Source organism: Gymnoscopelus braueri (genome assembly GCF_963280865.1).
Source record: "Gymnoscopelus braueri genome assembly, chromosome: 4".
In the NCBI taxonomy this organism is placed as follows: Eukaryota; Metazoa; Chordata; class Actinopteri; order Myctophiformes; family Myctophidae; genus Gymnoscopelus; species Gymnoscopelus braueri.
The window spans coordinates 9720543-9747399 of NC_137605.1; the positions used below are offsets into that span (position 1 = coordinate 9720543).

The 26857-nt window shown below is 40.3% G+C and overlaps 1 protein-coding gene across 1 annotated transcript in view; it reads right to left on the minus strand.

Annotated features, from left to right (window-relative positions):
* Positions 1-6127: 6127 nt before the first annotated feature.
* The window catches only part of ca14 (carbonic anhydrase XIV), a gene marked incomplete at its 3' end in the record, with an annotated part of 52051 nt that continues 31321 nt past the window's right edge, over positions 6128-26857 (minus strand). Inside the window, exons 6-15 of the mRNA XM_080425726.1 lie at positions 26482-26661; positions 25741-25886; positions 24915-25010; positions 24321-24387; positions 22245-22402; positions 18565-18691; positions 16492-16515; positions 15504-15588; positions 12409-12462; positions 6128-6239 (exon numbers count right to left, since the gene is read on the minus strand). Of these exons, the coding sequence (XP_080281852.1) occupies positions 6128-6239; positions 12409-12462; positions 15504-15588; positions 16492-16515; positions 18565-18691; positions 22245-22402; positions 24321-24387; positions 24915-25010; positions 25741-25886; positions 26482-26661 (1049 nt within the window). The remainder of the gene's footprint in view (positions 6240-12408; positions 12463-15503; positions 15589-16491; positions 16516-18564; positions 18692-22244; positions 22403-24320; positions 24388-24914; positions 25011-25740; positions 25887-26481; positions 26662-26857) is intronic.

Sequence of the window (26857 nt, forward strand, 5' to 3'; positions counted from 1 at the left end):
GGGTCATCCTAAGACATCCTAGAAGGGGTGCCTCAAATTATCTGAAACAGGAAGTGAGTTATTGACTAAATTGAAAATGGCTGTGTACAGTCTTGACAGATGATGCAAAAGACACTCATAAAAATAATCTCATAAAAGCATGAAATTTGGTACAAATGTCCCTTGGGTGATCTGAATGCATCCTAAGGGGTGCCAAAAAAAGTTTGAAGTAGTCTCTCAATGGAAAACACTCCTCCCACACGGGCTGCACTGCTACAATATTCAAATCGAGCAGCCAATCTAGCATTTGGTCCAGAAGCCTGAAAGCTCTGCAATCTCTACCATCTCCTGACAAATAAATTAAAGTCGCTGATTCGTGGACACCTTTATGGACACTCTTGCCAGAGGCTGCTTAAGTTTGTAGAGAACTCAAGTGTGGCTGCAAAGCTGAGCCCTTCTGTTCGAGAAAGTGTAGATGCCGGGATGCTGGGTTACCTTGCAGAGCATTATGCCAATGTGCTGGTAATTGCGAAATGGCACACATGAATACATGTAGTTACTAAACACTAATCACAAGAAAACAGTAATGATCAAGAAGAAAATACATGAGAAGATAGAGTGTAAAACAAGCAAGAAGATGTAGAGTGCAAAATAAATAAGATGCAGAGAGTAAAATAAGAATATGCAGAGTAAGATAAGATGCAGAGTAAAATAAATGAGAATATGCAGAGAGTTAGATAAATAAAGAAGATTCAAAGAGTACAATAAAAAAATTATGCAGAAAGTAAAATAAATAAGTGATGTAGAAATGAAAATACGGCAAGTTATGCACTGCATAACCTGTCGTATTGAGTCTGCATAATATGCAGACTGCCATGGTCAACTGTTTAAACAGCCATTTAGAATTTCTTCAACATGGTCCCTTCCTAAAAAGTTTAATAAACAAGCAAACAAATAAATAACCCCTTCTAGGATATATTAAGAAGCACTCAATGTACGTACCAAATTATACACTTTTATGACGTCCCCTTATGTTTTCTTTTGTGTCAACTGCTTTTAGTCACTTCCTGTTTAAAACCTTTTTGGGCACACCTTGTAGGATGCGTTCAGATCACCCAAGGGACATTTGTACCACATTTCATGCTTTTATGAGATTCTGTAGGTATCTTGCATCATCTTTCAACACTGTAGGCGGCCATTTTCAATTTAGTCAATAACTCACTTCCTGTTTCAGATTATTTTTGGCACCCCTTCTAGGATGTGTTAGGATGACCCAAGGGACATATGTGCCAAATTGTATACTTTTTGGAGATTCTATAGGCTTTTTGAGTCAATCGCCAACACTGTAGGCGGCCATTTTCAATTTAGTCAATAACTCACTTCCTGTTGAAGACTTTTTTGGGCACCCCTTCTAGGATGTCTTAGGATGACCCAAGGGACATGTGTGACACATTTTATACTTTTTGGAGATTCTTTAGTTGTCTTTTGAGTCAATCGACAACACTAGGCGGCCATTTTCAATTTGGTCAATAACTCACTTCCTGTTTCAGATTTTTTTGGGCTCCCCTTCTAGGATGTCTTAGGATGACCCAAAGGACATGTGTGCCACATTTTATGCTTTTTGGAGATTATTTTGGTGTCTTTTGAGTCAACGGTCAACAGTTTAGGTGGCCATTTTGGATTTTGTCCATAACTCACTTCCTGTTTAAGATTTTTTTGGGCACCCCTTCTAGGATGTTTTAGAATGACCCAAGGGACATCTGTATCAAATTTCATGCTTTTATCCGCTGCGTAACGATTTTTCACTTAGTACCCCCTACTATAATGTGCATTGAGCCCATTTCCCTATTTTTTCCCCGTCTTGGACCAGAATCTATGCTGTAGATCCTCAGTGTTAATTTGACTCAAGAGTGTACAAATGGAACCACTCTCGGAGTCATAGACCTGAAAGGGTCCAATTAGACCCCAGCCCCACATTGAGAACCAGTCATTTAGAGTGTGCACACTTGCAAACAACACTAGACACACATTTCCAGCAGAGAATGTTTGTGGCAGAAATTATAAAATGAAGGTCACTGGCGGATAGGAAAATGGAAAACTATCACCCTTAAGGCCTATAGGGTCCTCAGGTGGAGTCGGACTCCATGGAGGAAACTTTTTGGGGGGTCCCTCGTGCCATTTCACACCAGAAGAAATCTAGTACACATGGAAGCAAGATGTTCCACAATAGCTTGGCCCTTGTCATGGCTGATATTAGCCCCCCTATCCAGTGGTGTAAAAAGTAACTAAGTACATTTACTCAAGTACTGTACTTAGGGTACCGCTCATAATTCCGACATCCCACTACTCCGACTACATGGCTTCCGCGTGCGGTTAGGGTTAGGTATAGTGTTAGTAACCGTCGGAAAGGCGACATGTCGGCTTCCCGACATGTAACCCTGTACTTAATAGGACAATTTTGAGGTATATTTTACTTTAGTGGAGTATTTCCAATTTTCAATGCTTTTACTTCTACTCCACTACATCTCAGAGGCAAATATTGTACTTTAACTCCACTACAGTTATTTGAAAACTTAGTTACTAGTTACTTTGTAGATTTAGATTTGTATTACTAAACATACATTACCCGCTTAAGCTCCATATATATTTTGGCTATTTGAAAATAGCTGATCTACAAGCTCACAACGTGTCGCATCGATCAAAGATTTGTATACATTTTGAAAACTTGAAATGGGACATTCTGCATAATGAGTACTTCTACTTTCAGTACTTTAAGTATATTTTGATGCCAATACTTTTGTACTTTTACTCAAGAATATTTTGAATTCCAGACTATTGCTTGTAATGGAGTATTTCTACATTTCAGTATTGATACTTTTACTTAAGTACAACATTTTACACCACTGTTATGAAGGCAAACTAAAGCTAGGAGCCAGTTTACTTAATTACCACATTGATTGGAAATAGGGGGAAACAATTAGCCTCAAGCCAAGCCAAACATTAGCTCATGAAATGAACACATCTCCGTTTTGTAGCTAATCTGCACAAAACATGTGGTGGAAAAGCAACAATTTATTGATGAAGGAGTAAACTTACCATGCTTGCTTACTGAGTGCCCAAGTTGTTTGCAACACAGCTGCAACTCTGCCAGATTAATGAGGTGGGAGGGCACTTCACTTCACTGCATCAGGTGGAAAGTGAAACTTATACTGACTGATGGCAGCCAGCTCATTTTAAACAATAATTATGATAGTGATTATTTTTTAAATGTTATTGATTAGGGCCACGGGTGTTGGGCAAGCCATACAAATATATCTATCCATCTCTATCTATCCATCCAGGATGGATGGATATTAATTATCAATGCCCTAAATTGTGAGAATGTGCATAAACAAACTTTTAAAAAATGCAGATCTTTCAGACATTAATTTCATTTGTTTTATTGTCGTGAACATGTAGAATGTATATACAACACTGAAACACTTGTTTTTGCCTCCATCTGTGTTAGCAGGTCATGTTATAGCTCACAATGTTTTGGTAGTATATATAAATTATGTAAAAAAAAAACGACAACATGGCACCTCAGTCAAATCCATTTAAACTGTAAACAGTAATTAAAACAATTTGACCGTCTTTGTCACTTTAATGTGGCACAATACTGATGAAGAAAATACAGTAATACTATATGCTTATATAAGGTACAGTATATTGTTTGATATGTTGTGTCTTGTATCATTTAATTGGCAAGCTTCATATAGGTATACTGAATACAAAATTACTGGTGGTTCAATACATATTTCATATTAAATAGAGTGATGGACAATGTTAATTTAAAATATGATATTCAAGGGCCAAATATTGATATGCAACGTCTCCATATTGATTAATCCTTCATTCATAACACTATAAAATAATACTATACAACTATTTCCATGTTTATACAGGTTCAAGTGGAAACAACAGAGGATTATGTAGAATTATGTTTCCTCTCATAGTTTTTTGTTTCTTCTAAGTTTAAAGAAGTCAATTACTTTCACCCTTTCCCCCCCGGGTTATGACAATTAATTCTTCCCACTGCTTGAGCCACTGCTGTTGTACCCTGTATTGGCTCAGCTGCATGTGAGGAGCCCCTACCGGGAGGAGGCGTCCAACTCCTACTCCTCCCAGTCAACATTCAGTAACAAATTTCACCCTCCCCCCGCCCGGGTTCCCTCCCCTGAACACGGGCCAATATTGTGTTCGCGTAGACACCCGGCCAAGCCGGATACACCGCAATGGGACTCAAACTCCTACACTCCGCGGTGGTGGGCCGCTACTTTAGCCCGATCGATCATGCTGGAGAAATCAATCAATATTATGGCCCAATAGTGATTGAAATACAGCATGGTTGCTTATTTAACACAACTGAATACATATTCATAAGTAATAGGAGTCTGATGGTTCTATTGCAGCATGTTAGCTGCAGGACACTGGTGACATATTGCACAATGTATTTACAAGAACAATCGCGTGTACAGTTGAATCCACACACAGCAGCTGGTCTGAACCAGGTCTCGACATGCATCACGAGTGGGATTTAGAACCAGGTGAGGCTTAACGTTGCTCAGACTGCAGGCAAATCCTATTTGTTTCTCTAACGTGATCTTTAGGACTGACCGTCTCTACAGTACTGTTATGTGCAAGTGATCAGATCAGATTAGTCCATTCAGACACCGTCGACCTATCCGCATTGGGCGCTGTGGTAATGACATGACGCCATAGGTGTAATATCTGTAATATATAGTCTCTGTCGGGTGGAAAACTGTTGACTTTTCAGGATTCAAATTCAAAAACAGCAAAAGTTGCAGATCTACAAGGGAAAATGTGTCGCTTCGCGCCGCGTTTCGAGCTTGTAGATCTGCAACTTTTGCTGTTTTTGTGTGATGCTGTAGTGTGATCAAGTAGGGAGTTAATTTACGGAAAAAAACGAAAAGTTAAAATATGGTGACAGGAAGTGTCTGCCCGGCAGAGACGATATACTCTTGTCGTACGACAGAGGTGTCGCTCACAGAGGGACACCGTCGTGCGGTGAAGTATAAGCCATCAGCGTCTTGAGTTTGCAGATTGAGACGCGTCTTTAGAGATGAGATTTGAATCACACAATAAACCACCTTATAGGAATGTGGTTCAAATCTGGTCTAATCTGTACACTCTAAGAGTTACGGACCTGTAAGGGTCCATTTGGACCCCCTGATGGTCCCAGCGGACCTGATGCTGAGAACCAGTGGTTCTCACTCAGCATCTGGCTACTGTAGTGATTTTTTAACTTAGATACTTTAACAAGATAGGGGACGCCTCACGCCAGGTTGAAAGTGAATCGAGTCTCGTATCCTTTTGAATGTTTTATGGAATCTTGGGTAAATAAATAGACATTTTTCCACAGCAGCCATTATATGTTGACATTAAATAGTCGGGTAAACACTGTGTTACCAATGATTCAAATTAAGGTTTCAGTCCATTCAAGTCAAACAGAGTCAGGGTGCTGCTATTGTGCATGATGTTGGCCTCATGGCACAGAACCTTAACCACTCTAACCCCATATGGCTGAGCGGAATCCCTCAGGGCTCTATACTAGTGTTGTGAGCTTGTCGAGCGGCTGTTTTCAGCGCTCGACAAGCTGGGGTTTTACGGATGCAGGGGTTTAAAGTGGTTAATTAGTATCATTGGTAACAGGTGTTTACCCTATACTATTTCATGTCAAATTTCTGCAAAAAGGTTGTCTGTTGTTGTTGTTGTTGTTGGTGGAAAGAGCATAGACATACATGTAGGTACCGCAATGGGTGCTGCCCTTCATTGGAGCGATGTGTCGCGGCCGCCATAGGCCCACTGGTCTGTTCAAGCTGCGCCTCCGGCTCCTAATGCGTGTACTGTATGTCTACTGAAGCAAGAGGTCTCTCCACAATTAAAATCTTCATAACGCACTCATTTTTCAAAATTAAAGTTTTCAATCATTTACAAATTTTCCTGTTCAAGATAGATTTTTCCAAAATAAATAATTTATCCCCCCCCCCCCTCACAAACACTTTGAGACCCACTGTAGTGGTGTTTGATCCGGGACAACATTAGACATGCAGCAGCAACGAGGCCCCGTACGGCCTCGTGTGATTGGTCAAGGCTCAGACTGAGGAGACACTGCTGGGTCTGTCCGGGCCGTGGCTGATGGGTCCGAGGTGGAGTTCAGAGCCACGTCCTGCATGGGATCCTTCTCAGGCTGCCGAGTCCTGAAAGGTCAAAGTTCACACACAATCACAGTGAATTACAACTGATACAACCATGGTTAGTAACTGGACATGTAGTTTGCCACGTCCTCCACTAGAGGTCCTTCTTTGACAAAGAATGTGTGTGTTGAGAGAGAGAGAGAGAGAGAGAGGAAGAGAGAGATATGTTGTGAATTGTGTGAATAATGGTGCCAACACTAAATGGACGGTTAGTTTTATGTTAAAGCACTTCATCCATTTTCAACCTTATCTTCATATAATTGGTCCTCCTCCCTAATTGCTCCTTGTAAGATGGTATCATTATGTCTACTCGCTCACCTCTAAGACACAGAGCATATAGACGGAAACCCTGAGGGCCCCTGGATAGAGTCTGGAACTTCACCTCCCGGAAGCCAAGAAGGGAAGCCGTCATCTATATTTAAAAATATCTTTAAATAATTCTTAAAGAATTTTCATTTCTGCTAAGCAGCAAGCTATATAGGCTGCGACTATTTTGATTTATATCAGGACAAATTTGCGCGACTGTAAAGACAAAACGGAAGCGGGGAGGAGGTGTCACATCCGCTTTTCACCCCGGATAATTTTCAGAGCTTCCATTGCTCCAGACTGTATGACTGGAAGCATCTGAACATTGAGGGAGACAACATGCAGTTTGGCTGGAGAGACCAGTGAGGACCCATATATGGTGTTGAAAAAAGGAGGTGTGATGTCTGGGTGAGGGAACGTGTTCAGCAGCAGGTGGCGCTGTTCTACACCTTAATACTGCATGATTAAGGAAGGAACAGATTAACATTCCATAAGCAAACATGTGACGGATTATTATTATTGGTATGGATTTTTTTTTTTAATAATTCCATTGGAAAGAACACCAGCACTTTTTTTTTGCCTTTGGATTTGCTGGTCAACCAGAATTACCTTCAGATCAATGCAGTACAATTAGGAACCTATATTAACGACTTACAAGTGTCAAAGTACAGTAGACAGACAGACACTGAGAGAGGGAGAGGGGGATAGGGAGAGCGAGAAGGAGATCGAGGGAGAGGGGAAGAGGGTGGAGAGGGAACCAGAGTAACGGGAGGAGGGGGGTAGAAGGAGAGAGAGAAATTGGGCCTCTTCCTTACTTCCTTTAGATGCTAGTGTTACCAATGATACTAATGAAGGCTCTGTTCCATCGACAAACAGAGTCAGGGTGCTGATATTGTGCATGTTGGCTCACTGGCAGTGGTGGAAAGTAACTAAGTACATTTACTCAAGTACTGTACTTAAGTAAAATGTTGAGGTACTTTTACTTTAATGTACATCTCAGAGGCAAATATTGTACTTTTACTCCACTACAATTATTTGAAAACTTTATTTACTAGTTACTTTTCAGATACAAATTATGATATTATGAAACATACATTAAGCACTTTAGCCCTATTTTATACCTAGGCTATTTGAAAATAGCAGATCTACAAGCTCACAACGCGTCGCATTGCGACGCGTTGTGAGCTTGTTCAAACATTCAAACATTGTTGTACTTTTACTTTTGGTACTTTAAGTACATTTTGATGCCAATACTTTTGTACTTTTACTCAAGTAAATTTTTAATTCTGGACTTTTACTTGTAACAGAGTATTTCTACATTGCAGTATTGGTACTTTTACTTGAGTAAAGAATTGTAGTACTTTTTCCACCACTGCTCACTGGAAACACTGTGCTACACCAGTGGGTCTCAAACTGATGGTTCCTTGAGAGGGTTCCAAATGGCCCCTTGTGTCTGAGTTATGGGGGTCCTTGAAATGTAAACGTTTGCGAACCACTGTGCTACAGCCTTAATTGGTATCATTGGTAACAGCCTATGAAGCACAGCCTCATCACAATAACCCCTGGCAACACTGTTTTTTTAATATATAAAATGGCACAAACACGAAGTGTAAAAACGTGCGCATGATACATCACTAACACAAATATTCAATTAATTGGGGAACCATTTAATCGATTGGTCAATTAATTATTTCAGCTCCACTTTCCGTTGAGAAGTTACAGAGTTTCCTCTCTGTGTCTTTGGGATTTCTATACAAATGGACAAAGTAAGTGTTAACATGTATTTACAAAGTAACAAAGCAATTTTTACATTTATACAGACTAACAAAGTAACGCAAGTGTTTGACAAACACTACAAACACAAGACTCTACTCTACAGGTTTCTTTACAGACTAACTAAATAGAACTAGTTTTTGCAAACTAACAAAAATAACACTAGTGGTTAACAGACTAACAAAGTAACAATAACAGTAAACAAAGTATAAGATAGTTGTCCAGAAGAACCCCACAAAGGTGACACCAGTAACTACGTTTTGTCTGTTTTAAGGACCACAGGCCAAGCATAGGATAAACATTACATATCAGCAAATATGATTGCATCATATGCTCTCCAGGTGATAATATTCAGTTCACTATACTTTTGGTTGCGACGATATATAGGGTTAAGGGTTAATTCACTGTTTATGAGAAGTGTGGTTGTTTTCATTATCCTGCTTATACCACAGCTAACTTGTTAAGTCACCATAATAGCCAAAGAATATATTTAAAAAAAAGTCTTCTATAGTTCTAATGAATTAATGAATTCATTCATTCACTCATTCATTTATTCAGTCAGTCATTCATTCACTTTAGCTACAGTGGTCTTTTTGGTCACAAGCTATGGTGTGCACATTTTGTTTTAGTTTTAGCGCTGAATATCTTCATGTTTGTTCTCGTTAGCAGAGCTATAGAGAATTAATTTACTGCCATGTGACACGTCTGAGGCTCTGAGCCAATCAGCATGGCTATATTTCTTGGCGGTCTGTGATTTTTCATCTTTTATTTATCTGAATAGTGTTCTAGTGGAGATAAACTTTTAGAAACAAACAGACCTACATGTTATCTCCTCCATGAACTACAATACAGGCTTTGCATTAGGTTTAGGGTAAATTAAAGAGAAAAGGCGGTTACACACCGGCGAATGTGCGAATATACGCAAAATTCGGACTCGTTCCGAATAATTAAAAGACGCTTTTTCGCTTCGCTTTTCCGCTTTTTCGCGCCATGTACGCTTGCATTGACTTTATAAGGTTTTTTTAAAAAAGCGTATTATTCGCACGAAAAAATCGCCCCGGTGTGTAAGGACCTTAAGTCTTATATTCACACATTCTGTTCAGCGAGACAATCTCTGCTATTCAACACACATTTTAAGATTTTGAACTTCACATGCGGCTAATTCAAATAAATGGCACATAGCTTCAAAATTCACAGTTGAGATATTAACAGGTGAAATGTAGAACTCTCTTTTGAAATATTTTCTTCCACATCAGGACATTGTAATAATGATCATTAGACTCAGAGCCATAACCCACCTAACTCCCAGACTCCCTCCCCAGTCAGAGTTCAGAGTTTGAATGTAGAATTGTATGCAGGATGGAATTTGCATACAGATGTGAGGGGACTTAATTTAATTGGCTACATATTTTTCAAATATTTTATTTTAGACCAAAAGTCCTCTCTCTCACTCTTATGCCAGTTTGCCAGTGATTACCCTCCCCTGTGCCAATGTTGGCCGTGCCTAAGGTAGAGTATACGGCTTGTCCGCACCTATTCCAGACTACAGTGCACCTCTGGTTTGTTGCCGCTGCTGTGCCTCGCTGCACAGCGGGAACGAAAAGTCGAATTTTCCGCAACCTTGCCTACGCTTTTTCCTGGCTCCGCCTCCTGCCACAGCGGTGAAGGCGGAGGTCGGCTCTTTAGCCGACCGCGACAATGCATTGAACCTCACCGCTTTCTCAGAACGAGTATAGCGGGAGACTGCTGCTGTGTGAATTTGGTGCAGTGGGCTAATCATTCTAACCACAGACCTTTTATTCTATGAAACCAGTTTTAAACCAGTTTTAATATCGTCGACTAAAACGACGAAAAATGTCCGTCGATTACCTTTTTTTACTGACGAGAACTAAAGAAAAACGAAATAATAACTAAGCTATGATGACAAAACTATGACTAAATATATTGACAATTTAATTTAATTTAAACAAATAAACTAGACTAAAATGTTAGGGAGGGACTAGTGGAGAAGAGATCCAGTAGAACTAAGACGAGGCATTTTATGCTTGGTTGCACGTGGGTATTGTGCTCCGAAAACACGCGCAGCTCAGTATTAATCAGGCATTACGACGCCATCAAGGCCCGCTAAAAACTAATTTTAGTCGACTTATTTAACTGTAGATTTAGTCAACTAAAACATTATGATATTTAGTCAACTAAAACTAAGATTAAAACATTTCAGATGTCTAAAATATGAATAAAACTAAATGGAATTTTATTCAAAAGATGAGGACTAAAACTATCAAAATCTGCTGTCATAATTAACACTGATGAAAACAGTACTGTGTGGAGAAAACAAAACATTGGAAATCTGACAGAGGAACCCCACTGCTAACTGATGCTTTTAGATCTACAAACTGTGTTCAAAATATCGCCTTAAAGCGGGTGTAAGTGTTATGTTTTTGTGCCTTTTTTTTCTTCTTCCTTATAAAGTTAAAGCTCTATATTCTGATAGTTATCATTTCTATAGAGTGTTTGTTCAGTAACAGGAGTCTCCCCGTCTCTCCAGTTCTTTACAGAAAATGCATTGTCAGGTGGGATACCAATTTTATCCAATCAGGAGAGAGAACCCCACAAAGATAATTTCAAGTTGAATGTTATAGTGTTCCTATTCCAATTTTGTCTGGTCTGTATCTCTGTTGTTTTTGTCTTTTCTATAGTTTCATCACTTCCAATTTCCCTTGTTTATCCTATGAGTTTGTTCTCTCTCCTGACTGGATAAATTGGTATCCCGACCTGAACTCCTGTTTGCTAAAGAGCTGAAGAGACCCCTCCGTCCAACCATCTAAACATCTTCATCCGCTTATCCAAAGTCAGGTCACGGAGATAACAGCTCCTACAGAGAATCCCAGATTTCCCTTTCCCGGGCCAGATATAGCTTCTTCTATCCCGAGGCATTCCAAGGCCAGCACGGAGATACAGTATATATTCCCCCATCTGTTCCTTAATCTGCCTTGTGGCCTCCTGGAAGACCCTCTTTCCTTGGTGTTTCACCCGAGTGGGCGTGATTATATACCTTAACCCGTAACCGTGACTTCACAGAATCTATGCCTAACCGCAAAATCACGCCCATCTGAGGCAAAACACCTGGAAAAGAGATTCTTGCGTGGCCACCTCCCAGTGGGACCAAGCCCCCAGGACCGCGGAGGATTATTGAAGCTACCGTGCCCTGGTGGTCACATCGGGTATCGCAAGACTTCCACATTTAAAACCCTAGTGCGCTTGGCTAGGTGCAATAATCTTCCACATTTGGGCACCAAGTAGGGCACAAAAAATGCGGAAGTAAGGAGTACTTCTTGCGCTGGGTGGGCAGCTTAATTGAAATGAATAGGTGGGGGCGGGGGCAACCGTCCTCTAGTTTTGATGTAACTCTATGAGTGGGATGTGCACTGAGGACCTCCCTATAAGACACGCCCAGGAGGTATCCATTCTAGATAGCTGTCTCCTTTCCAAGTGAAGGACGAGCGGCTAATAATAATAATGATACAAATTTGGTCCCCACTCCTTGTGGTGTTTTTTTGTCACTGCATATTTTCACACTATGTGAAACATTTCCTCTGCCTTTTACTCATCCTAGGAGCAGCAAGCCGCCGTTGATTGTAGCTCTCGGGCAACAGTTAGGGGTTAAGTGTCTTGCTCTGGGACACTTTGACACATTGCCGTGGCCTGGAATCGAACCTGAGACCTAATTTGGCTTCCCATAGCCTGGCTCTCTAACAATATACGGTCTCATTCCTTACCTGGAGTACAGATAGAGAATGAGGTAGGTCAAATCCATGAGTTTCCTATGCCAGCGCTGAAACCGGGGCTGACCCCTGTTACTGAACAAACACTCTACAGCAATGATTATGATCGTTAATGAATAAGGAATATAGCACTGTTCAACACTTATTTTAACCAAAGAAATATCACTTACACCACCTTTAATCAAACTATTGTGACTGGGTTAATTGGTGGGAGTCACGGTGCGACAGAGGTGGAGGTGATGGTTAGCGGGATTGGTTTGGGTGGGGTTTGGGGACTGGGTCAAAGGTCATGATTTGAAGGGTGTGACCTTGGCATGGGGGCGGGCCGATTGCTGGGCAGGACGTCCCAGCTGGAGGAAGAGCTGTCATGCGACATCAGAAGAGCAGGAAACAGGAAGAGATCATTTGAAAATCACACAAAGAAACAACTCATGCAATAACCCACTGAACCACGTTCAACCTTGTGTTCTCATTTTGGGCATGCTGTTATAGAAACATTTTGGAAATGTTCTAAAGAATTTCCCCTTTTTTATCTTTAATTTTTTTTTAATAAATCAATTAATGTATTAATGTATTAATTTATCAATTTATCAATTTATCAATTTATCAATTTATCAATTTATCAATTTATTATCATTATTATTGGGAAAATAAAAATGTTAAAAATCTTTGAAATACAAAAAAAAAATCAATTTCTTTTTACATTTGTCTAAATAGCTAAATTAACAGATCTTCAAGCTTGTTGTGACGCATTGTGAGCTTGTAGATCTGTTGTAGATGTGTATTTTTGTTTTTTTTTGGGGGTAGGGGGTTCTGATTATTCTTGAAATATGTCACCTAAATTATAATGACATGCCCAAAATACAGACGCCAGTTTGACCGTGATTTTAAAACTTCACCCAAACTGATCTGGTGTCAGATTGAGGTTATCAATCATAATCCATCATTCATAGAACCTTAATGCCACCATTTAGCCTGACATATATGTTTTATGACTAGAATTTGTGAACCAAATGTTTTAAAGAGACATTTAAAAGTTCTTGCATGAGTTTACATCATCAGAGAAGCAGGTGGACAGATCCAGGATCTGTGACAATCAGGCAGCATTGATTAGAGCCATAAAGAAAGATGCTCTGACAAATAACGAAAATAGCCAAGTAGATCTGCTAATTTAGCTATTTTTTTAAATAGAATTACATCATTAAATAACAACAACAACAAAATCTAGATGTTGGCAATGTTTTCGCCCAAAATAGGGATGCCAGGGTTAACATCATTTTCTTTTAATTAAATTATTAATTTGGTAAAAAAAAAAAGAGGTAAATATCAAACATATATCAAAAGGAAAAGCATGTATTTAATTCAGTCTGACCAGAGGCAGGATAAAACATATCCCCACCAGCCATAACATGAAATGCATAACAAAACAATAAAAAAAAGAAGTCATTTCTCAGCAGTTATCAGCCACTGGCGTATAGTGTGGTGGTGTTTACCTGCAGAAACACACTGCCCTCTCGCTGTATTTTGGTGTTTCGACTGTTTGTTGGACTTTTTGGGGAGCCAAAAACAGGACAATGTGCTTCTGCAGGTAAACACCACCACACCACTCCAGTGGCTGTTGACTATACTGGTATAGAGGGAAATGATTACTTATCATTGCAAAGTTACTGTGCGTTTAATGACCACATGGGGGATTATCAGAAGCAGAGGCATGGATTAAAATTCAACCCTAATTAGGCCTCCGGCGGTTCCGCTTGGTCGGATGACCAAAGGAAAACAGCACCCCGTCCCTCGTTTTCGCAATGGAAGTGAATTATGTAAGGTGGCAATTATACCGGATTGAGACTGAGCTAATAATCAGATTACTGCAGCAGAGGTTCAGAGGCTGAAGTTTCCCCACAACGCACCAAAGGAGGATTAGTAAGGTTTGAGTAACTTTTCCTGCTGTTTTGTCAGCTATTGTTGGGTCAGGGCCTGGCTGACCCAGCAGAGTCACGTAGGCTACTGCAGCAGAGGGACAATTTAAACCAGTGTTTCTCAAACCAGTGTTTCTTTTCATTGCAAAGGACCCGCAGTGCGATAGGCAGTAGGCCACGGATTCCCATTTGACACATTTTTTTTTTTTAAATATCTCAGGGGACCACACTGTAATCCTTAGGGTTAATGTAACTCTGACAGTGTACAAATGTATCTGTCAGACTTACAGAGCCGTAAGGGTCCATTTGGTTTTTAACTATATCATTTAGCTGGGGACCCCCTGGAACCCCCTCAAGGACCCCCATGGGGGTCCCCGGGCACCACATCGAGAAGCAGTGCTTTAAACGTCCAGATTGTCCTGTCTAGTCTTGGAATTTAAATCAAAACAAACTTCGGAAATTTAGATGGTTGTTGGTCCTTATAATATATCCTTATACTGTAGTGTACGTACTGTATATCCTCAGCCCAAATTGGCTTTCCATTATAGCTCAACAGTAGACATTTCGGCGCTCATGCTGGACACGTAAACAGTACTGTTTAGGTTTTTTCCCCCCGTAACTTCTATGTAGGATATAAAAGTTCAGAGTTGCAGCTTCAAACCAACAAAGTTCTAAATGAAAGTTTCATAACAGGGACATTAGCATTGTCAGATAAACACAAGCGGTAGTCAAACGTAGTTAAAGATGTTACAGTGAGCACAGCACAGCTGCTAGTCGGTTTTACTTGTAATTGTTGTCAATAAAGGGACCGTGCACCTGTTTACCACGACTGTTTCGTTGCGGTGGCGGAGATGTTTGAAAAATCTGCCAAGAAGAGAGAGGAGAGGGTCTGATGCCATGTTGGATCATGAGGTCTGACACCATAGAGGATTTTACAGAGTGATTCCTTCCATTGAAGCTCATCTCCGTCTGGGTGTTATATTATCATTTCATCATTTTATTTTATTAAAGGTGCAATAGGCAATCTTTGGCCGCTCTTAACACCTCTGTTTCATGAGGTTGCTTATTTCCCCTGACAGGCAGTAATTATGCAGTTTGCAACATTGTAACATGCCGGCTGCCTCCGAGCTTTTCTTCAGGGGGAAAAAAAGTACCTTTCCCAACAAAAACAGAAGCACGTGGACAATGGCGACTGTCAGCTTTCAGAGGTAAACAAAACAATAATTTTGGACCCACCAAACTTATTTAAATGGTTATGTCATAATCATAATAATTTCGGGGGGGAATACGTGATACTTTTATTCCACACCTTTTTAGAAGCTCTGTGAATATAACCATTTTATTTGTATCGTCTACAGAACATTGTTATCCTTGACCTTTAAAAACCACATTCCCTTTTTTGATCGTTGTGAAACTATAAGGCAAACCAGAAACAGATTGGCAAAAAAAGCAGAGGGACAGAGAGGACACTGCAGGGGGTGACTTACCGTATGGTTTTGATGATAAAACGGACGATGACAGCCAGCCCGACACACCCGCACATCACCCCGACCACGATGGCCGTCACCTCACCTGGACACAAACAAGCATCACAAAACCGTCACTGTCACTTCTTAGCCAGCAGGGATGCACATTTGAACCCATTAAGGCCTGAGGTCGTTTCTACAAATGCCTTCTAAACCAGACCAAACCTTTTAGTGCCGCGGAAATGATTTGCCTTTGGAAATATGTATTAGAAACAGCACATGGTTGATTACTGTAATATATTTTTGACTGACCATATATTATGGTGCTGTAGGTGATATTGTTTTGTTTCTTTTTATCCATTTTGGTGCTTTTAATGGTTATTTTGTACGTTTACATGATGCCGATAAAAATGTTCAATCAATTCAATCATTTATCAGCAAAATGTTTGTGTTCCAGTTCCAATTTTGTCTGCTAATTTATTTATTTTTTCAATTTCCTGCATGTACCAAGCATGATGAATGCAATTGATATCCTGACCTGAAAATGTATTTGCTAAAGAGGTGGAGAGACAGGAAACCCCCTGTTACTGAACAAACACAGTATTTAACACTTAAAACCGGGAAAGCATCTGTGTCATTTTAGATTTTTGCATTTGCTATTTTGAAAAAAAAAGAAAAAAAACTTGAAAGTGTGAGAACTACTGATTTAGAAGTCATTTGTAGAATTGGCCTCATGTGTTAATGGGTTAACGGGAAAGAAAATCCCTTACAGCGCCTTGAAAAGAGATTAATCAATTTGGTAATGAATCCTCTCAGTACACCTGGATCTGCATTATGAAGTGTTGTGATCAACATCATCATGTGACATTGTGTGCGTATAAAAAGTAAAACATTGATTTTCATGTCAGCTAAAAATATACCATCAAGTGAATGACTTTAATAGCAGCAATACTTTAACTGGGACGGAAGTGAGACTTTTAACATAAATATAATGTAGGTGACATCTTACCGGCTGACAAGTCTTTCAATGATCCTGCAACAGACACAAAGAATTGAATAAAACATTAGAAGGACAATTAAAGTTCAACTTAATTCAATTCGAATTGAATTAAAGGCAGATTTTGTAATTCTGTACCACATAGACAATGAATATAATTGTCATATGTTTCAAACACACACAAAAGTTTTCTGCCTATTTTTGTATATTTCAAAGATGTACTAAGGTATACAGTATATTAGTACTAGATAGATAGCTAGATAGATCAATAGATAGATAGATAGCTATCTAGATAGATAGATAGATAGATAGATAGATAGATAGATACTGTAGATAGATGCCTCACTACAATGAGCACTTCACACAAACTGTCTCTCCTCTTTGTCTCCTCTCTCCATCTCTCCATTCTGCTCTCTTTCTCTCTCTCGTCCTCTTGTCTTATGACAACAATGCTTTCACTGTTTGCTTCTTCTAATCAATAAACAAACAGCTAACACCACATTAGCAAGCCCCACTTATTTTTTCACTCTCTCTCTCACACCCTCTCTCTCTCACACCCTCTCTCTCTCTCTCTCTCTCTCTCTCTCTCTCTCTCTCTCTCTCTCTCTCTCTCTCTCTCTCTCGTCCTAATTGGCATCTGTTTCATCCATCCTTCTATTGTAGTCAGTATTAATAACAGCATGGTGTTCAACCATCCAGCATTCATCCCACTCTAAAACTATGACAAAAAAATGTTCATCAACTACCTTGTTTCACTTAACGAAAACTAAATAGAAACCAAATTAAAAACTAAGCCATAATTACAAAAACTATGACTAAATACATTGACAATTTCCTCAACAAATAAAAATAGACGAAAATGCTAAGGAGGGACTCATGGAGAAGAGATCGAGTAGGACAAGTAATTTTATGCTTGGTTGCGCATGGGTGTTGCACTCTAAAAATAGGCATACAGCTAAGTATAAATCAGGCATTGACGCCATCAAGGCCTGACAAAATAGATTCTAGTCTGTAGATTGAATTGACTAAAACTAGACTAAAAGTTACATATTTAAGATGACTAAAATATGACTAAACCTAAATGGAATTTAATTCAAAAGGTTATGAGTAAAACTACATCAACACATTGTCTAGCGGTCCAGACGCATACCACATATATAGGCTCTAATGCAGCATGACTGCGTGTTGCAGGTTCGAATCCCGATCCCGGTGACCTTTGCTCCGTGTCACTCCCCATCTCTCTCCCTATTTCCTGTCCTATCTTCACTGTAATACTATCTATAATAGGCAGAAAAGCCCCAAAAAACACTGTCTAGTACACTGGTGCCCAAACGGTGTGTTGACACATGGTGTGCCGTGAGAATAGGCCAGATGTGACAACCAGTGGTAAAAGTAACTAAGTACATGCCTCAATACTTTTACTTCTACTCCACTACATCTCAGAGGCAAAATATTCTACTTTTTACTCAACTACAATTATTTGAAAACTTTAGTTACTTACTGTAGATTTAGATTATTATTACGAAACATGGATTAACCACTTCAGCCCCTTTATACTTACAAGCTACATATTTAGATTATTATTACGAAACAGGCATTAACCACTTCAGCCCCTTTATACTTACAAGCTACATCTCTTCAAGCTCACAATACGTCGCAATGTGACATGTTGTGAGCTTGTAGATCGGCTATTTTCAAAGGATTTTTATGAAATGAGATATTGTGCATATGAGTACTTTTACTTTTGGTACTTTAAGGATGTGTTAGTAGATGCCAATACTTTTGCACGTTTACTCAAGTCATTTTTTTATAATTACTTTTACAATATTCTTATTCTTATTCTTATTAAAATTATTATTAATATAATGATTATTATCTTTATTTATTTACTATAATGTACTTTGTGCTCACTCATTTCCCAATGTAGACGCAAACTATGTACCCTATTGTAATGACTTTCAACTTGATCTCCTCTTTTGGGCATATCATTATTTAAAATGACATTTTTACATAAGTAGATTGAATGAATGAATGAATTATCCTTCCATCCATTCCTGAGCTCTTCAGTGCCTGGGGGTTTCTAACCTGGGGTGAAAGAGGAGTAGATGACTCGGTGGTTGAGCGGTTGGGTGGCCCGGTAGTTGTCCTGTAGCAGCATCCTGTCAGAGTCCTCAGCCTTACTGGAGTACAGCACCGTCTCCAGCCTCAGCAGCTGGACCGGAAGAACACGCAACGAGACAACACATAAAATGGATCATAAATAAATACATTCAAATCAAAGACATTCCGTAAAATAATAAATGAAAAAAAAAAACTTTAAGAAGTATTGTCAAAATAGCAGATCTGCTATTTTCAATAGTTTGGGTCCCGGGAGAGACATCACATTTGTCTTTTGGGTCTCGAGCTAAAATGTTTGGGAACCGCTGCACTACCGAGTGCGTGCGCGTGTGTGTGTGTGTGTGTGTGTGTGTGTGTGTGTGTGTGTGTGTGTGTGTGTGTGTGTGTGTGTGTGTGTGTGTGTGTGTGTGTACACAAGGTCTGCTTGGTTACACACTTTCAACCTGGCGTCCCTATTTGGGGCATGTCAATGTAGGTGGACGTACATTTTCAAATGTCTTCTAAATCCTAAGTTTTCTGAAAACCGTATGTTGCTAATACCAGTGGTTCTCAAACTTTTTCATGGCAAGGACCCCCAAAATGACATGTATTTGGTCGCGGACCCCCATCTCAAAATGATTTTTTTCCAGGAGAAGCAAAGATTTGAGTTACAAATGTTCGCTTTATTTTTGAATAGCCAAAGTATAAATTAATGACTAAAGCTAAAATCAAAAATGACACAGATGCGTTCCCGGATTGAATAGGTTAAAAGATAACGTTTCCCCCAAATAATTGCCAATCTACAAGCTCACAACAACACGTCGACATGTGCTGTGAGCTTGTCCATATGTAATTGATTGATTGATGTATTGTCTGTCTGTCTGTCTGTCTGTCTGTCTGTCTGTCTGCCTCTCTCTCACTGTCTACCTGTCTACCTGTCTGTCTGTCTGTCTGTCTGTCTGTCTGTCTGTCTGTCTGTCTGCCTCTCTCTCACTGTCTACCTGTCTGTCTGTCTGTCTGTCTGTCTGTCTGTCTGTCCTGACATTTACATGCTATACAACGCTAGTTTCATTCACTTCCTATCAGTAACCTTACAATAAACCAATAAGGAGTACAAGGATCAGATCCTGGATCGGAGGACACAAACCATTTCCTGTGAGTTGTTGTTTCTCATTAAATGACATCGCTATGTGTTGTCTTTGTCTTACGGAGGACTTGTCAGGGCATCATAAACTGCCCTCTCTTTTTTGCTTGTTGAGTTGAATTTAAAGCCCATCAGTTTCTGTTATGACCACAGGGCTACAATTAACCAGAGTTCTCATTTGTCCCCTTTCTGTTTACCAATTACCATATAACTTTAATAGATGTAACATAGATTTTCCATCTGCCTCCTTCGTCCTTTAATGAACTTTAAGTTGTCAGTTTAACGTGTCTCACATCGTTGCTGTTGGGTGTAAAAAAAACTTGTACAGTACGTCCAAAGCTGTTACTTTTCAGGAAATGGAAAACAATATTGTTATTTAGTCAAGCTCTCGTTAAAATTGTGGTTAAATATGAATAAAACCCAGAAAAACACACTTAATCCCTTTCAACCGGGCTTCCCTCATGTCATTATAGGCCAAGATTTAAAAAATAAACTTCGCTTTGTGTGCTTGTACAGTAGATCGGCTATTTTCACTACTTTAGCGCGACACTGTCACACAACGAAGTATAAATGAGCTATATTTAGCAATGAATTGTGTTTTATACCCTGCTGATATTTAAATTGAACTTTAACTGGAGGGACTACAATAGAGCGTCGCAGTTCCCGCCCACTTCCTGTTTTTTTTGGTGCCGGAAGAAAAAACTCAATGCATTTTTCCATTGACATTTCCAAAAATATTTATATCTATTAATTTAAGCCTCGAATCAAGCCATCACGAGATGACATGAATCATGACCATAAAACGCTTTTTTCTGTGATTTTTTTTTATTTTATATTTAATTATATGATATACTATATTTAATAAATACCCTTTGTTTTGCCGTTTTCAACAAAAAAAAAATCACAGAATCAAGCGTTTATGGTCATGATTCATGTCATGTCATGATGGCTTGATTCGAGGCTTAAATTAATAGATATAAATATTTTTGGAAATGTCAATGGAAAAATGCATTGAGTTTTTTCTTCCGGCACCAAAAAAAACAGGAAGTGGGCGGGAACTGCGACGCTCTATTCCCAACGGGCCTGGGAGCCTCTGGGGTTTCCCAGGAGGAAGTCACAGGGGAACAAGACATTTGAGATGACCTGTATCTGGCCTTCTAAGTGGTACTAAAACATGGAAAACTGTGGCCTGCACTACCAAAATCACTGATGTCACTGTAATGCATCTTTATTCATACGCAATCGACAGAAATAGAAGAATATTAGCTGTGCGTGATGCTAATATTATCATTATTATTAGTTATAGATACTGTAACTCAAAATCTGTACAGACTGTCAGCAACTCATTATTTCACATGCTTCCGTCTTCTCGTGGGAATCTTTAGTTTCTCTAGTTGGGCAACCACCTCTTTTAGATCCACCAGTCGTAGAAATCTTCAGATTTGTACGACTGCCGTATGTGAAGCAGAGTAACCCATGCAGGCCGAAGGTTAGAAGCTTAATATCGCCCTTGTGGTGAGTCCTGTTGCCTGAGTGGCAGGGGTCAATTCCGTCAAATCCGCGTTCACACTAGCATCGTCGACAAAGTGACAGGCTAAAGTCATTTTCAATGGAAGCCAGCTACATGATGTTACAAAATGATGCCCGACACTTGTCACTTGTCGACAGGCTACAAAAAAAAAGTGAGAAAAACATAAAGGACAATCTTAAAGTGTGTGTTAAAAGAACAGGGAACTGGCTGACGGCAAGAAATTGTTTTCTCTTCTCTCCATTACACGAAGGAATTGTGTGGAGAGAGAAGGGGAGTTGAAAGTTGAAAGTTGAGTGAGGCCCGAGTGAGGAGCTAAGCTAGTTGAGCGAGTGCCTAGCTGCGATGAGTGGTGCGAATAAAAAATAATGATCCCTACTCGTCCATATGGGATGTGAAATGAAGTTGCCCAAGCGTCAATATAAAATTAGGAATGTGAATGTGTTTCCGCCGTAATCTGAAGACTCCCCTCTTCTAACTCCACCTTAGCTCGTAGCACATAGCCTTGACGACCATGCAGTCTTATGCAAAGGTTATCATGTAATTTAGATGCATGTTATGTAGACAGATGATAGGTTCATTTGTTCACCAGGCATCCAATAGTTTGTATAGTTTCAATGTACAGATTTGTTTTTTAAATATATATTATACTGTTTAGACTGAGGTTATTGGTTTACCTATGATCCTAGATTACTGAGGCACTACACTGTCTACATTTAATGTTTTACCTCCTGTTTACCTTGCTTACTGTAAATCGCTCTGGATTAAGAACGTCTGCTAAATGCCTTCCTTCTTCTTTAATTCTATCCTTATAAGGATCCATGGTCCTCACAAAGATACAGTGTGTACACACACACACACACACACACACACACACACACACACACATACACACACACACACACACACACACACACACACACACACACACACACACACACACACACACACACACACACACACACACACACACACACACACACACAGCCTCCCTACCTGAGCGGGGGAGATTCGAACGGCGTGGTGGAGCAGGGTCCACAGTACGGTCTGGTGGCAGGGCGGGGTGGTCAGAGAGCCGTTGTATCTGTAGTAGCGAGTCAGGTCAGCAGGAAGCAGAGACTGGACGTCAAACGCTGGGATGGACACCTTCTGACCTGACCACACATGGAAGGATTAGAATCAAGAAATCAAGAGGGTTTTATTTGTCTCTCATTCATACAGTACAGCAGGCCCGGCGCCACGAGGGGGCCTGGCACCCTCAGTTTCAAATTGTGCCCTCGGTTTATGTTTTAAAATTATAATTTTTGGGAATTTCTTTTTTTAATTTTTTGATAAAAAAATCGGTAAAATCAGGCAAAAATAAGAATTAAATAACATAAGCCTAACCTAACCCTAACCCTAACCCTAAAACCGAAATAAAGTAACAAACAAACGCCCAAAAACGGTCAAAATCCGCCCAATAACCGCACATTTCCGTGCATGCTGCGCCACTGGTGTGCACCCTCACAATATTCAACTGCACCCTTAGTCATTTCATCCTGGCGCCGGGCCTGCAGTACAGGTACAAGTATCGAAAAATGGTTGCGACATGTCTGCAAGACTGTGCAACAACAACAACATAAATACAACAAATATTACTGCGTTTAAGGCTAAAAAGTGCAGGAAAGACACACACACACACACACACACACACACACACACACACACACACACACACACACACACACACACACACACACACACACACACACACACACACACACACACACACACACTTGCAGCAAATAACCATCAGCAGCAAAAAGAAAACTTAAGCTGCATCTTCAGACATGTTCAGAATGGGGGTTGAGCAACTTAGCAGATCCATAAAATGTGCAGTAAAGTATTAAATATCTATATATCAATACAGAAGGCATGCAGATCTGATCCATATTCACTCTTTCCATACATGCGTTCGGTCTTGTTTACAGTCTGTTTCTAACCTTGTGTATAGTAATGCAGTGCATGCTATTAAAAATGACTATTACTCATAGACTGTATAAGCTATTACTACACTGATCTGCTTAGTTGTGTGTGGTGTCACGCTACTTTCGGTGCGTGACACCGCTAGCAGCTACAGTATGTAGGCTACAATGGAGCTTTAATGTGTTCTTGAGAACTTGTTACACAGTAATTTGTTTTTTCTTTCTCAAGCACAAGTGTTAAGAATGTTATAGCATAATTTTTTTAGACAGATGCTCAGGTTGTCTACCTGGCAACCAAGCTTATTTGAGGCTGTTATTTCGGCCCTCTACTCATGTAATAATAATAATAATAATACATTTTATTGTGACTATTTACCTTGTTGTTTATTGACTATAGAGCTCATGCTTTCTCTGCTTATTCCGATGCACTTGCACTTGCAAGCCTCTCTGCATGGATAAGCGTCTACTATTTATGCCTAAATTGTACTATGTAATATGTTCATGAGAACTTGTTTCTCCTGCAAATGTTGGAGAGAACTTTGTGGCCGGTGAAATGTGGTGGTCATTGGGTCACTTAGATCCCAGTTCAACCAGTTTCAAATGGAAACAGGAAATAAATAACCAATTATTCATTATTTTTGCTCATTTTAGACTCAAATGGCCTTTATGATATATGTTTGCTTCTTTAACTGGCATAAAACCAGATTTCAGAGACTGTTTATGGCATTTCTATTGATTTATTTGTCTTTTTTTAGATGGGAACTGATGTCACAGGCTGGTACGGTTACTGTACACCAGTGGTACTCAAAGTGGGGTCCGCGGACCCCCTGGGGTCCTTGAGGGGGTTCCAGGGAGTCCCAAGCTAAATGATTGATCGTTGGGAACCAAATGGAAACTTTTCGGTCAGTAAGGGTCCATTTGGTTACATTTGTACACTCTCAGAGTTATGGGGGTCCGTATAATGCATTATCAAACTGGGGAACCACTGCTTTCCACTGTAAAATCCCAGAGATAATTTAACTCTGACCAGGGTACAAATGGAACCAAATGGACCCGTCCCGACTGAGGATTTGACAGTGTGGGCTGTGGATGCGGTGTGTGTCAGTACCTGCGTGTCGGACGCGTCCCAGGTAGTTGAAGATGTTGTTGAAGGCCTCGTTGGTCTCCTCTCCTGTCTGAATACATACATGGAACACTTTGCACGAAGATCGTCTCTCAACGCACTGGTCTATACACAGTAAAAGTCCCATTTGAAGTGATGTTAGCAATCATTACTGTATCTAGTGTTTGTTCGGTAACAGGGGTCTCTGCGTCACTCCAGCTCTTTAATAAATAAAACATACATTTTCAGGTTGGAATATCCGTTTTTTCCAACCAGAGAACTACACAAAGCATTTAAGCTATTAGCTTAAATGGTATTGTATTCCAATTTCAATTTGGTCTGCTCATTTCTTTATGTCTCTATCACTCACCTCCATTACTTGTTTATCCTGTATCGTGAGTCCTGATTGGATGAATATGATATCCTGACGTGAAAATAAATGTTCTGTTTATTAAGGAGCTGCAGGAGAGACCCCCTATTACTAGACAAACACTTATAGCAATGGTTATATTTATTAATGATGATGATGAGAATATACGTAGAGCTATTTAACACTTAATTTCATTCATTTAAGTGGATTAGTGATCATGTGTGTCTCACCTCTATCAGAACTCCCAGGACAGCCAGGCCGTGGGTCTGGGTCATGGCTTCTGAGATGTTGGAGAACTTATCCGAGTTATAGTGAACCACATGAAGCTGACGGACGGACAGACAGAACGACAGACAGACAGACAGACAGAGTTGTAGTGAATCAAATGAAGCCTGTGTGAGCTTGTTGTGAGCTTGTATAGATCTGCTATTTTGTCATACAACAAAGTATAATAAGTGGTTAACAGAATGTTAATAATAGCTGAGTCAGAGGTTGGCATACAGTCAGAATGTTAATAATAGCTGAGTCAGAGGTCACTCTGTATACAGTAGCTGGCATACAGTCAGGTGACAGATGGAGAGAGGAAGTGTAATGTTGATCCTTTCTCTTCACCTCCTCTCTCTGTCACCACTCACCACCCCCTCTCTCTCCCTCTGTCTCTCTTTCTTTTCCCTTCAGTCTTTCTTTTTTCATCCTTCCTTTTCTCGCAGGGAGACATATGGGAGGAGTTCAGGGTGCTGCGAACCACAACTTCATGTGAGTGCATGTGTGCGTGCGTGCGTGGATGTATGTGCGTGCGTGCGTGCACGTGTGTGTGTGTGTGTGAGAGAGTTTCATTGGATGCTTTTATCAAACCTTTTGTGGCCGTCTGGTCCTCATTAGGATCGAAATAAAAGAGCACACACACACACACACACACACACACACACACACACACACACACACACACACACACACACACACACACACACACACACACACACACACACACACACACACACACACACACACACACACACACACACACACACACACACACACACACACACACGGTACCTCTGCGTCGGCGCTGTGTCCATCGATGGCGTGTTCACTGCCTCCATGGCTGGGTCCTCCGCTGCCCCAGTGCAGGTGCATCTGGACGGCTGTGAAGAGCCAGGGCAGGCCCCCCAGTCCCATCCAGTCTGGGAGCGATATGACCACTGAATAGACCAGATAAAAAATGTTGAATGTTTGTAAACAAACGGGTATATTCGGGTAGAATGTCTACAGACTTTTTCACAACATAAAATAAAGTGTCCAGAACATTAGCTACAGTATGTCTAGTTTGTTAACCTGTGTATATTTATAATAAAATAGCATCATAATTGTCAATAACAATATCAACATCATAAATGTCCTGTTCTTCCAGAAAATTGGTTAATGAATAACACTGCTCCAAATGCGATGCTACTGGCGTCATCTACCCGTATGATTTTTTTTGTTGATGTCATGATGATTCCGTCTAAAGGGATGGGACCTTAATTGTTATTATTGTTTATTATGGTGATACAAAAGTGCTCTTTAATTTATTGTCTTTCGCCATACTCTGGATCTGAGTTGGCTCTGGCTGGATCTTTCCATCTCACCAAATTAAGATTTACAAGCTCATAGGTCCATTATTGGATGGGCGGGGCTGTTCTGGATTGGATTTGAGATAATCATGGGTGACGGATTTGCTAAATTGGACCCGTGCAGGGCTCTGGCTAGGATACCTATGATGTGAGGAGGCCGTGTGGAGTCGGTTGCCGTAGTTACCTGAGTGTCCGTTGTTGGAGAGTTCAAAGGGCATGTTGCCGTGGTGACTGTATCCCAGCGGGGTCACAGGGGTCAAACTGGGGTCGTGTTTGGTCTGGGCCGTTACCACGTCAATGGGAGACTGGGACACGCCTCCGCAGCCGGGGAAATACTCCGCCCACTCCGACTGTCCAATCAAGCCTTAGAGAAACAGGGATAGTGTTTCTAGTTAAGGGGTATTTGACTTAGAAGCGGGTCCTGGGTCATTTTAACGTCTTCTCTGGCTTTTGTGTGCACCTCATACAGATTTACAGATCGCTTGATACAATATTTAGATATTTGTCTCCGCCAGGCTGAAGGCGTGGCAGAGGCTAGGTTTTGCCCCCTGTACGTCCGT